General features: G+C 36.0%; 1 protein-coding gene across 1 annotated transcript; it reads left to right on the top strand.

The window, feature by feature from the left end:
• Positions 1-13,620: 13,620 nt before the first annotated feature.
• LOC126595237 (cell wall / vacuolar inhibitor of fructosidase 1-like) lies at positions 13,621-14,070 on the top strand. Its single transcript, XM_050261603.1, has one exon. The coding sequence runs from the start codon at positions 13,621-13,623 to the stop codon at positions 14,068-14,070; it is 450 nt and encodes a 149-aa protein (XP_050117560.1).
• Positions 14,071-14,652: the final 582 nt, after the last annotated feature.

The following is a 14,652-nucleotide window of genomic DNA, read 5'->3' on the forward strand; positions in this document are numbered from 1 at the left end:
TGCACCAATTGATGCTCCATCATTCACATTTGGAATCCAATGGCATGTGTCACACATGTTGTTGCACCTTTGACCCATTTGTTGACACATTTCACCTCCCTTTCCATCTCTATGCAATGTACACAATCATTCATGCTCCCTAGCTACAACACCACTCCATTTTACCCTTCACACTTTGCATCATCACTTCATTTTCACCCTTGGACCATTGCACACCACACACACCAACTTGCCATGCATTTCATCCCTAGCCTAACCTGATTTTCTAAGGTTTTTGGGGCCTATAAATACATGTTTACACCCCTTGGCCAAAGGACAATCTCCCATATTCATCATTTTATCACAGAAATTCGTCCATACACACCCTAGGAAGCAAAACACCCCAAAAACACCATTCTAGTGCCTAGAAAACATAACAGCCACTCCGCCTTCTTCCACCCTCTTTGCCTAGTTCTCCACCACCTTCCAACCATTAAACACTCCTCCACACTTACCCTAAACCTTTCCATACCATTCCCCATCCATTCTACATCATAAAACTACCCAAAAATCCGTCCACAAAGCAATCTGTCGCAAGCAAGCAAAGGAGAATTCTTGGATGCACTTGCTACCAAGTTGGAGCATTTTTAGGTGTTTTCTTTCTTTGGATTTTAATGTCTAATTCATGTAATCCTTGTTTTGCTTTAAGTATGATTGGCTAATTTCATTTTGGCTAAGGGTGTATTCAAAACCATGATTTTATATGTGAAATAAGTTGATCAATTCCAGTTATCGTTACATAAGTTGTGAATATAATTTGCTTAACCGTTTGATTTAGAACTTATTCTTGTACGTTAATTGAGAGTGCACGCTTAATTGGCATGCTTGAATTTGGTGCTAGAATATAAGTTTGTTTCACCTAATTGTTATGAAATTATATTCACAAGTAGTGAAGGTCACTAGTCACGATCATGTTAAGTAGATTCTTGGCAAGAGTATCATGCTTTTCATAGTTACAATTGCCTTGTCGATGCTTATGATTTCCAAGGAACGTAATGCTTCTAACTTGTGTCTTTATCATGCTGTTCATATAGAGAACTTGTTAGAAAGAATTTGGTTGCGATGCATATTCATCCAATTTAATGATTCTAGGGAAATCTGAAGGTTAATTTAAGCGGACCTAATTAACTTGGAGTGTCGAGGTTCATAACTTATTAAATTGATAACTGGAATTTGATTTACATTGCATATATTTCATGTGTGGAGAAGAACCCCTTAGCTATTCCATCATCTATTGATTCATCACAATCTTGTTTTACAATTTGTTTCCTTACAATCTGCCCATTAAATTTATTTTCGTTCAAACTCAATTCCCCCACATTTTGTTGAGTCTTAGTCATTCAAATCTTGTTATTTTGTGTTTTTAAGCATTTGGAGTTATAAACACTTGAGATTTCGTCCAAAACAAGTTCTAGTTTCTTTTTGAGTCAAATTGATTGTCTTAGGTAATTTTGAATGCTTTATTTCCGTTTTGAGTCATAGTAGTTTTGTTAGAATCTTTAAGTTTAGTTTTTGTGTTTTTGAATCAATTTATATTAGATTAGCACCCCTAGTTAATCCCCGGTTAGAACGATCCCTACTTACATCATTACTACAATTGTCACAAATAGGGTTTAATTTGTGTGTTTAGTTATTTTACGCATCATACACCCATTTTGTGTACGTGTTGATGCTTCACCGCCCAACATTCTGTGCCATACAGCATCGCCGGCCTTATTGCCGTCCTATAAAATTTTCCCTTGAGCTTCAGTGGCATACGGCGGTCACACAACACGCCGGATGCACTCTTCCACTTCATCCATCCAGCTTGTATTCTATGGTTGAGATCTCCATCTAATTCTCCGTTCTTTTGCAAGATAGATCCTAGGTAACGAAAACGGTCGCTCTTTGGTATTTCTTGATCTCCGATCCTCACCCCTAACTCGTTTTGGCCTCCATTTGCACTGAACTTGCACTCCATATATTCTGTCTTTGATTGGCTTAGGCGAAGACCTTTAGATTCCAACACTTCTCTCCAAAGGTTAAGCTTTGCATTTACCCCTTCCTGAGTTTCATCTATCAACACTATATCGTCTGCGAAAAGCATACACCAAGGAATATCATCTTGAATATGTCCTGTTAACTCATCCATTACCAACGCAAAAAGGTAAGGACTTAAGGATGAGCCTTGATGTAATCCTACAGTTATGGGAAAGCTTTCGGTTTGTCCTTCATGAGTTCTTACGGCAGTCTTTGCTCCTTCATACATATCCTGTATAGCTTGGATATATGCTACTCATACTCTTTTTTTCTCTAAAATCCTCCAAATAATGTCTCTTGGGACCCTATCATACGCTTTTTCCAAATATATAAAGACCATGTGTAAATCCTTTTTCCCATCTCTATATCTTTCCATCAATCTTCGTAAGAGATAGATTGCCTCCATGGTTGAGCGCCCTGGCATGAACCCGAATTGGTTGTCCGAAACCCGTGTCTCTTGCCTCAATCTATGCTCAATGACTCTCTCCCAAAGCTTCATTGTATGACTCATTAGCTTAATACCCCTATAGTTCATGCAATTTTGTACATCGCCCTTATTCTTGTAGATAGGCACCAAAGTGCTCATTCGCCACTCATTTGGCATCTTCTTCGTTTTCAAAATCCTATTGAAAAGGTCAGTGAGCCATGTTATACATGTCTCTCCCAAAACTTTCCACACTTCGATTGGTATATCGTCTGGGCCTACTGCTTTTCTATGCTTCATCTTCTTCAAAGCTACAACCACTTCTTCCTTCCGGATTCTACGATAAAAAGAGTAGTTTCTACACTCTTCTGAGTTACTCAACTCCCCTAAAGAAGCACTCATTTCATGTCCTTCATTGAAAAGATTATGAAAATAACCTTTCCATTTGTCTTTAACCGCGTTCTCTGTAGCAAGAACATTTCCATCCTCATCCTTGATGCACCTCACTTGGTTTAGGTCCCTTGTCTTCTTTTCCCTTGCTCTAGCTAGTTTATAGATATCCAACTCTCCTTCTTTGGTATCTAGTCGTTTATACATATCGTCATAAGCCGCTAACTTAGCTTCTCTCACAGCTTTCTTCGCCTCTTGCTTCGCTTTTCTATACCTTTCACCATTTTCATCGGTCCTATCATTGTATAAGGCTTTACAATATTCCTTCTTAGCCTTCACCTTTGTTTGTACCTCCTCATTCCACCACCAAGATTCCTTTTGGTGTGGGGCAAAGCCCTTGGACTCTCTTAATACCTCTTTTGCTACTTTTCGGATACAACTAGCCATGGAATCCCACATTTGGTTAGCTTCCCCCTCTCTATCCCACACACACTGGGTGATTACTTTCTCTTTGAAAATGGCTTGTTTTTCTTCTTTTAGATTCCACCATCTAGTCCTTGGGCACTTCCAAGTCTTGTTCTTTTTTCTCACTCTTTTGATATGTACATCCATCACCAACAAGCGATGTTGATTAGCCACGCTCTCTCTTAGTATAACTTTGCAATCCTTACAAGTTATACGATCTCCTTTCCTCATTAGAAGAAAATCTATTTGTGTTTTTTACGACCCACTCTTGTAGGTGATCACATGTTCTTCTCTCTTCTTAAAGAAGGTGTTGGCTAAGAAGAGATCATATGTCATTGCAAAATCCAAGATAGCTTCCCCATCCTCGTTTCTCTCCCCAAAACCATGGCCACCATGAAAACCTCCATAGTTGCCTGTCTCCCTGCCCACGTGTCCATTTAAATCTCCTCCTATAAATAACTTCTCCGTCTGAGCAATTCCTTGCACCAAGTCTCCAAGGTCTTCCCAAAATTTCTCCTTCGAACTCGTATCCAACCCTACTTGAGGTGCGTACGCACTAATCACATTGATAAGTTCTTGTCCTATTACAATCTTGATTGCCATGATTCTATCTCCTACCCTCTTGACATCTACAACATCTTGTGTCAAGGTCTTGTCCACGATGATGCCAACACCGTTTCTCGTTCTATTTGTGCCCGAATACCATAGTTTAAACCCTGAGTTTTCTAGATCCTTTGCCTTACGACCAACCCACTTAGTTTCTTGTAGGCACATAATATTTATCCTTCTCCTCACCATAACTTCTACTACTTCCATAGATTTTCCCGTCAAGGTTCCTATATTCCACGTTCCTAAACGCATTTTGCTCTCTTGAACTCTACCCTTCTGTCCTATCTTCTTCACCCTTCCCCGTCTAATAGGATCAAGTCATAACCGGAGAGCGAGATCACATAAAATCACAGGTAAAAAAAGAGACCACAAAATCATCTCTTGAAGACGAGACCACTTCATCAACCAAACGCGGCACACACAAAACCAACACTAATTCAAGAATAGAATCCACCGATCTCCTAATCTCAATGGAGGACTAGAACACTCTAGGCAAGACCACCTGCAACTACACTATAGCTTTAGTCAACTCAACATAGGTGGAGTTATATATGAATGACACTTGGTCTTCATGTTGTTGTTTATGAAAAATCATATACTATCGTTTGGCTAATAATTGCAAATTACATTTTGGGCATTTACATTATATCACTCAATGTTTTTCATGTGTTATTGAACTTTTGGTAAACTTTGGTGGATGATGTCGCTTGTTAGTCTCTTTAGGTTTACACCTTACTAGACATAGAGGCCCAACGAGGCACATGTTGGTGTCCTTTTTCTAACTTGCAAAATCATGCCAAACTAATTAATAATTGCATAATTTGGCTTTTTTGTGGAAACATGGCCAAAATTTTAATTGTTGCTTTGGTCATAGCCACATAAACACACGACGAAAAGACTAAACACTAGAATAATTAATAGTGAAGATATTATGACAGGAAATGCTTCTTTTTTTTTTTTTAAATATCATTGCTCTTTGGTAATTTTAACATTTGTTATTAAATTGTTTTACAAGCGTTTTTGGTTGTTTGAAAAAAAAAAAAATTAACCATCAAAGTTTAAAATCAATGAGATTGGTTTCTTTATAAGGGAAGGTTTTTGGATAAAATGTCCCCGGCCATTCAAACCCGATCAAGGGGGAATTTCAAATTTCTTTGTCAAGTAAAGAAAAAAAAATTAAAATAAATAGACTAAAATAAAATAAAAGTTAGGTGGAATACTGTTGAGACTGAGAATGACAGGGTATGGTGGATAAAGAATGGATTCAAATTGTATAGTATATTCTTCGGTTTATTTGAAGAAAAAACAATAAAATAAAACTCACCGTAAAACTTCTTTTATTTAAAAATAATAAATAATTATTAGTTTATTACAAGGTTAAACTCATTTATTTTTGTAGTTAAACTCACGTCCGTCCATGCAAAATTTCATGTAGCATACCGTGAGAGCATTTACCGTGTATGGCTAGAACTCTTTTCATTTTATTTCTTTGAAAACGATGCAAATGAAAACTACATTCCCGGGCATTTAGAACACAAGCGTAGAATCTATGTAACTATATGTTAAGATCGGTACGTATGTAACGTAACCCCACATCAAATGCTTGTCACCACCCGAACCCGGATTCTCACCGACTCCTCTTTGTGAGGATCTCGGAAATCCATTAATCATATCCGTTCATCGTACATCGTATAGTAAGAAATTATTTTAAATATTTTTATTTAAAATTAAACACAAACAGTACCTAACAAAAACTAACTATATAATGTACGATGAACGAACATAATTCACTGATCATGTTGGGACACCACCCAATTAATCTAGTCAGCTAATCATAGCTGGAACACGTGTACTTGATAGATATTTACCCAATTAACCATATTTCCCTTGACCCAGATAAATAAATAATTATATATAAAAAGCATCTAATATATGATATATGTCCCATTTACTATTCCTCCAAGTCCAACTTTGTGTTATTGAATGTGCCAGAAAGCTCTCCGCCAGCACAAAGAAATACTTGAGAGATCATATATTGATTCCTCATGTGCGCAGCGAGGTGGTACTCCTCGGCTTTCAGCTGGCTGGATTTCGATTTCTCCATGCCCTGGTTAGGAATATTCCGGTGGTCGTGGACCGGAATATTCGACCTCTCGTACTTCACTTCTGGGTGGAGTTTGAACTTGCAGAGCGTCGGAGGGTTCAGCTTCTCGATACTCGATGATGTGGTGTGGACGTTGATAACTGTGGTGGAGTCTTTTGCCTTGGCCTGTATGCTTTGCTTCTTCTTTCTCTTTTGTGGTTGTACCCTTTGATTAATATCCATATTAATTTCTTGATTATTTCTTAGATATAAAGATATCAGATATGTAGGTTGTGAATATGTTAGTATATATAATTAACTTGTTGGAATTTGCAGAGATATGTTGGGTTCGTCGGCGAAATTAAGTTGATTAATCGATAAAATTTTGTGATATTTGGTTGATATGAGTTAATTGTGGAATTTGATTTTACATTTCTTAATTCCTAGCTAAGATAAACTTCCTGTAAACTCAAATTCTGAGTCCATTACGTGGTTAGGGTTAACTCAAGCGATTAGAGGTCGGATAATGCGTTAGGATTAAGATAGTTTCAAGTTCGATTCCGTCTACTGTAACCAAAAATCATATATCAAGCTGCCATCAGCGATTTTGGTACTATATAAATTTTGATGACTATTTCTGTATGTTCCATAGCCTTCTGGTGATATGCGGTGGTGTGGTTAAGTTAGCTGTAATGCAGATCACCAAGTTGCCATCAAGTATCTCACTTTTTTTATTTTTTATTTTTTGTGAAAAATATCTCGAAAGTTAAAAGTTCAAAAACAGGGGAAAAAAGAAAAATTACTTTTCCCTGTTAATGCTATGGCGGCCTACTGGCAGTAAAATCACGATACTTCCCTAGGGCTACTTGACGAAAAGAACTCTTCCGTAGGATTAACGTGAGGGACAAGGATTGTCTGCCCTCCATCTAAGTATTTCTATGTGAACTCATAAGTTGATAAATTAACTCACCCTTCATATGGTATTGGGAAGGGGATAAATCAAACCTATTCTTAGATTCGAAAGAATACTCTTTTTTTTTAAATGAAAACTAATGAAAAATATTTGAAAATTTTGAGTTTTAACAAAAATGATAAAATTAATGGTAAAGTGAATATTACTATGATTGACTTTTTAATGTAAAAATATGGTTTTTCATTAAAGTGAACAGTACCGAGAGCTTTTCGTTAAAGTTTTCTTTTTGAAATCATAAGAACAACATTACGACATTAGGATCACATATTTGATAAACATATATTACAATAAAACCAATTATAGTTTACTTATTTGTAGAATACGAAAGACTTAATGTGGATGCAAATTTCTTCCTCCTTAATCTTGGACAAAATTGCACCTACAAAACAATTAACACCTTAAGTCAAGGCCAAGAGCCTCGCGCGCCCACGATGAATGGGGGGCTTTAGTTGAAGAACCTCCGATGCCAAAGTTAGAATTTAGAGAGAAAAAGTGTTTAGAGAGTTTTTGGAATTTTGCAAGTGTGTTAGAATGATCTTTTGGTGAAAATGAGAGTCTATTTATAGGGATAGGCCGGTCCTCTTTGGAGAAAGAGTGGCCGGCCATTAGGTAAGGTTTTTGGGTTTAATTTTGGTTTAATTAGCCAATTTATTATGATTAATTGGCTAATTAAACATAAAGGGAATGTTTTGGTGGTTATGAAATTAATTAGTTAGCTAATTAGTGTAATTAAAAGGGAGAAATTATTAAAAAAAAAAAGGGTAGAAAGTATGGTGGACTCCTTTTTGAATGGGGATGGCCGGCCTTTGACTTGTTTTTGTGGTTGAATGGGTGATTTAATTGACAATTAGGGGATTGATTAGGCAATTAATCCCTTAATTAGTCAATTATTATGTTTTTAAAGGAAGATTTTAGGAAATATGAAAGGAATATATTATTTAGCTAATTGATTAGCTAAATAATGAAATAGAAAATATATGGAATAAATTAGGTTTTGGGAATTACCTTATAGAAATGATTTGATGAAATAGGCTTTAAATTGTTACCTATTTTGGGCACTTTTGACTTGGTTGAAGGAGGGTTGCCCGCTACTCATGCGGAGGAATCCCGTTGTACTGCAAGGTATTTTTGTCATTTTTTGTCCAAAAATTCACATGTCGTCTTGTGATTATTTTTGGCTCCACACTTAACACTTACAGATGACAAATGAGTCTTCTACTTTCAGCAAGCGGAAATGTTTCAGCAATAATAGGGTTTGCTCAGAATGGAAGGTGTATTTTGTGAAAGCAGGGACACTCTTAATACAGTGATTAGGGTTCCTCTAAAACAACCTATTATAGTTAATAGAGAGAGACACATAATCACTATTAAATCAAAATGTTTGCCCACACATATACAATATGTCTTATTTAATTAGGGTTTCAAATCTTGGTTTCATGATTCTTGCAAACCAATATTGTATCACGTCAAAAGTCAAATATCTTGAAGATCAAGTTATTCACCTTTTAAGTAATTCGATTCATAATAATTGACAACTCAATATGAGTCTTACATTAATCTCAACATGAGTCTTACATTAATTACTTGAGCTACAAATTTATTGCAATAAAAAACAATAGCATAACAAATGATCGATGCACATGGTTTGTACAAAATCTGCTTCCCAGAAAATACGTCGCCAAGAAATAAGATTAAACTTTCATCCGCTTCCTGACATCTTCATTCAGCGTCTTTCAAGGCATGGGACACTGTTTAAGTTTGCATTCAATACCCAATTTGATTCTCTTTCGACCAAATATTATACATTTGCGAAGCAGTCCTGCTACCATCTCTAAGAGCCATGGTTATGCCAATCATATTATTTACTTTGTACTCCTTAGAGCAATTTCACCAGTTGGAGAAGGGTAACGGCAAAGCTCTGTAAATTGCTCTCTGAAAAACAATTGCCTTTGTGCAACTCGACCCGTTGGGCAAGAGGAAGGGCAAAAGAAGAGTGATTACAATTCACAACGTACTTTTTTATGTCTTGTAAGTGTGTTTAAGTGTGAACTTTGTAAATTTTTTCTTTGAAAACAATAAAACTCCATGTAACTCCAATAATTTAATTTCAAATACAATACAAAGCAACTAGCGTTACAACCTAAGAGATTGTAGTAAAACTAAATATTGAGTTATGGTGCGGGCAATGAAGAAGATGGTTAGGTATTTATTGAATTAAAAAAATCCTTTATTTTTATTTTTTGGCTTTGGGTTAATCTTGGCCATTGATTTCCCTACTCATCTCAAATTAGACGCACCACAACGTACCACTAGGTTGAGAAGAATTTCATGCAAATTATTAGCCTCTATATTTAGTAGTGACCATATTAGTAGGACCTTTTGTTAATTAGTAGTGACCATTAAATCTTTTTTTTTGGTCAACTAAAGGCATGAACCTTTATTAAACACACAACATAAATTTACAAACTATTGGCCTACAGACAAAATATACATATAAAAAAGAACCAGCCCAAAAAACAGAAAAAGCCCAACCATAGGTTGAGCTTGAGCCCAAACCAGAAAAAACCAAGAACAACTAGATCTCTGCTGCAGCCATTTCCACACCAAAAAATCCCATCCAGCAGCCTGCTTCTCGCCTTCGTTAGTTGAGAATAGCTCTTCAATCGCAACCACAAGCTGGGAAAAACCAGCCATGAAGCCTGTGAAGATCCAAATGCAAAGCTGCCAAAGGAAGAGAGAGAAAGTGGTCGTGTAGATAACACCCGAACCAGTGAGAACACCGGAATACGATACACCAACTTGATAAAGGCTCTCAAGCATATAGAAAGGAAAGTAGCGTGTAAATCTTTCTATTAAAGCAGTTCATGTTCTTAGGAGAAGGCTAAATTAACATCCCACTTGCCTTTAAAATTATAAAAAAATAATATGAAGATTAACATTTTGGGTGGCTTCAAAGTTTTCTTGAAAGCAAGTCGCCGCGCAAGCTCACCATTTGGTACTACGATCTAGTGTATTCTTCTTTATTTGTATGTGAGAAGTATTAGATTTGATTCTCACCAAACATGAATTTGAACCATGTTATTGCTAGCCCATTGTGTGGCTAAGCCTACCCCCTCCCCTTAAACCATTTCCAATCATGACCTAAAACCTAAAAATATTTAGCCCAGAAAATTTAAGTTTTAGCCCATAAACAGTTTTTCTACTTCAACCCTTTTGGCCTAAAATTTTAGCCTCAGATTATCAAAAAATGAATTAAGGCTAATTTGTTTTTAAATTAACTTATTTTTTAAATTATGTAGACTATCCTAAATTAATTTTATGAACATTTTAACCTAAAAATATTTAAATTCCGATAAATTTTGAGTTTTGTGTGGATATTTGAACAAATACATAGGTATTTATAGAGTTTTTGGTTGAATTTTAAGTTAAATAATTTTTTTTAATTATTTTAGCCGTTGGATTTAAATTTGGACCGTTAGATGTTTTTTTTACCGTTAGATTTGATTATATTCGATCTAAGCCGTTTGATTCAATATATATACATAAAAAACTAAAAAAAAAAATTGAACTTGGATGATATAAAGTAGCCAACGACTATTTTTTGCATTGGGCTGATGATATAAAATAGCCAACAACTACTTTTTGCATTGAAAGCTAGGGGAACACCCCCAGGTGGGGTTGCTTTTCTTCAGCAGAAATGTGGGGCCCATTTTACTTTGTGGCTTAAAATGTGACCGGAATTTGGCTCCCATTTGGGTTTTAGGTTTTAGGTTTATTTTAGGTCATGGGTTGGAGTGGGTTTTAGGGGGGGGGGGAAGCGGAATTTTAGGTTATAAGTCATGGTTTGAGTTGGTCTTAATGTAAATAATATCGTTTGTTAAAAAAAAAAAAAAAAAGTCACCATTCATGCTCAAATCTTTTTAAAATTTTGTTTTTGACATAACTGGAGCTTCTCCGACAAAGGGGATGTTATTGTATCCCAAACCAAAGGAACTGCCGTGTTGGAAAAGGAAAGTTTTTCTCCTATATACTCAATGACAATCTGTGTACTTCTGTTTTCAACCATTCTAAGACAGAAATTATTGCTCACCAAGCAATTTCCGGGACACAGAAAGTTCACCAAAGAAAGCATGGTTCATACATATAAGGTATAGTATTTACTATTTAGCCGAAATCTGCAAGATTTTAAGAGCCTGATATTTTTCTATGTTCTGCCAATATTTGCATTGTCTCTGTACAAAACTAAATAGCCAACAAATCTGTCACTCCCGGACAGAGGACTCGCACCTATGCATTTTATGTGTAGAACGCATTGATCTCTATAAAAAACATCTGCCCGAATTCTCACAAACTATTTTTCCTGCTCGTGAAGATGACGAGTTTGAAGTTTCACATCTCAAACACTGATCATACTTCTCATTCAAGTTGCCCTTCTTCCAATGTTGCTCCACTGCAGGGTTTTCTTCCCAATGGATGCCAATCTCATCACCCCAAACATGCCAGAAAACCAAAAACCCCAGTCTTTGCGAGGGTTTTTAGTTCGATCAGACAATCCAAGTCTCGATGCAAAAGATGTCACGGAATTAGCCTTCATCATGATCGATATGCCTCAGCTTAAAGCGGGAGAAGGTAAGATACAAATCCAGCTGCTACTTCAGGCCCCAGGAGCGCCAACAGACCAACTAAACTCTTGAGATAAAAACTACCAAAATGTTATAGAAGATACGGAAGCAGCCTCTTCAGCTTTGATCAATGGCGATCCTCGCAGTGCTCACGACCGCTTACTAAACACCATCCACGAGGCTGATTTATGCGACGAACAATTTGCTGGATCCTCCAATCCTCTGCCAGGTTTCTACAAAGCTGTTCATGATTCCGGGACTGTAGGTTCAGAAACTATGTCAACAATTAAATGTAACCACATTAAGAATAATGTTTTCTAAACACATTTTGAGCCCTTTCTTTTCTAATCGAAGCAATCAATGTGGCTGAGGTAATAGTTTCTTTTGTTACAATGAAAATTGGCTTTAGAATTTGAACCAATTTATAGTTATGAAGGTAACATAAGTCACAGGTTTAGCATTGAACATTTCTACATCTGCTTGATTCCTAGTAAAATATATGAATTATTGATTGACTCAACGGGTCGCGGGACATTTGACTCCAACGAAATCAAATCTCAATATCCATCATGCAGTTGTTAGGGAGGGCTCAAAATATGCTAGTGTAGATAAGCCAAAATGGTTCTACATATCTCAACTAAGATTAGTTAATCAAATGAAGTAAAAGATTAGGCACGACACCAAATAAGAAACTTAGTAATGCTAGGAAGACTAAATTTTGTAGATAAAACTTGTAAATAAAATGATATGCCACCAATAAAAAATGAGCACGTTTATCAATACTTAAGTAATAATCTAATCATCAACTTCTATATCATTTAATTTACAAAATTTTATCTACAAATTTAGTCTCTTTAGCATTACTCATAAACTTAATCGAATTTGTGGGAATGGAGATTGAATTCCAACTTGAGAGCTAAAAGGTGGGTGAATCGTATTGTCAAATATTAAGCTGCCCGATTACTTCGAGGGGAGCTTCTAGTCTTACCTAATTTTTTTTGGGGTGTGATATCCACACACCCATTTTACTTCTCACAAATCTTTTTAATTTTCGACCGTCGGATCGAATGAATTGAAGAAGATCAATGGAAAAAAATTATTAAGGGGTGTGTGAGAAGTAAAATAAGGTATGTGGATAGCACACCTTTTTTTTTTCTATGGACAACCAGCAGATTACTGACATTCTTATTTCCAATTATGCGCTCATATGAAAGGACAATAAAAACAACTTCAATTGTTTCAAAATACGAAAATATATATATAAAAAAAAAACTTTTAAACAAAAAATTCTTACCAGCCATTGCTGACATTAAATCCTAAGGGGTGAGGTGAGATTCTTTTTTATCTTGGTTATATATACTTCTTACCCTTAAGTTCATCAAAATCTCTCTTCCCTTAAAATCCTAGCAAATCTCTAGAATTTTCACTACACCTAAACTTGTGTTGACTTTTTTAAAATCATAATCAACTACCTTAGGATTTTAATTTGGATGGATTCTTTAAAATCCTTTAAAATCCTAATTTGACTATATTATTATTTCAAAATTTTCATTTAAAATCGTAATTGACTACAATCGGATTTTAAAGCCTATTAAAATCCTATCATATCTTAATTTGACTACACACTCTTGTTAATTTTTGGCCTTGGATCTTCTTCAATTCATTTGATTCGACGGCTGAAAATTAAAAGAATTGTGTGAGAAGTAAGAATTGGTGTGTGAACAGTAACTAGCTTTCCAACATAAATGGTAAGAAAATCAAATCCTACGAAGTTTTCCGAAAAGATCCCCTAAAAACCAAGTTAGTTTGACCCTTAATTACTCCCATCATATAAAAGGTACATGTAGGGTTCAGTTTCTCCCATCTAGCCCCAACCTTCAACCTACTTGTCCAGCTTTCAGCTTTAAAGATGAAGAAATCTTTGATATCTCTAACCCTGATCTTCGTCGTTCAAATTATCCTTCTTCCAATAATCCATTGCAGGATCATCTTCCCAATGGATGCTGCCCTCGTGGACCAAACATGCAAGCAAACACCAAACTTCGATCTCTGCGAGACTCTTCTCCGATCCGACCCTCGGAGTCTCAACGCCGAAGATGCCAAAGGGCTAGCCTCCATTATGGTCGACATAGTTCAGGCCAAGGCAACCAAAAGCATGGACAAAATCAACGATCTGCTTAATAAGAGCCCCGTAAAAAACCAGGCCTTGTTCACCTCTTGCATTGACAATTACAACACTATCATAGATGATGATATTCCTCAAGCCTCCGAAGCTTTCAGTAATGATGATAATATTACCGCAGAAGACCGGTTGAAGGACGTTACGTTTGAGGTTGACTTGTGTGACAAGCAATTTTCAGGGCTCTCTAACCCTCTCAAAGATGTCAATAAAGATGTTCATGATGCTGCAAGTATAGCTGCAGCAATCGCAGATAAGTTGCCGTGAAGGTCAAGGAAAAACTAGTTTAAGAAGAATTTTGATGGAAATTATTAGCCTTTATATTAGTAGCACTTTTTGTTTATGAGTTGATGTTACGCAGCGGAAGAGTACTTAGGAGATGTATGGCCATTATGAATATACATACACTCTCAATTTTTTTTAATAAATTAATCTTCCCTCTTAATGTTGTTTTCTCTTCTATAATTCTGCTTTTGCTTGGGCTTTTTGTGTTGTGTGTAATTTCCCTTCTTATTATAATGAAACTTTCTTTCTGACCAAAAAAGAAAGCTAAGATAATCTGGCTTATTTATTTTCTGTTCAAATTCACATTCAACAACGCTTGCTTTTAAAGTAATGACGAAATAATAAGAAGCTTGACATTCCGGGTGGAATTAAGTATTTTTTTGTTAAGTCGCTTCGCAGGCATCAAATCTTTTAAAATTTTGTATTTGACATCTCTCTGAAGCTTCTCCTATCCCAAACCAAACGCACTGCCATGCAGGAAAAGGTAAGTTTCTCTCCTGTCAAGTTTGCTTAGATAGTATATTCCACAATATCATATATATATGACTAAATCGAGAAACCTAT

This window comes from Malus sylvestris, chromosome 13, assembly GCF_916048215.2.
Source record: "Malus sylvestris chromosome 13, drMalSylv7.2, whole genome shotgun sequence".
Taxonomy (NCBI): Eukaryota; Viridiplantae; Streptophyta; class Magnoliopsida; order Rosales; family Rosaceae; genus Malus; species Malus sylvestris.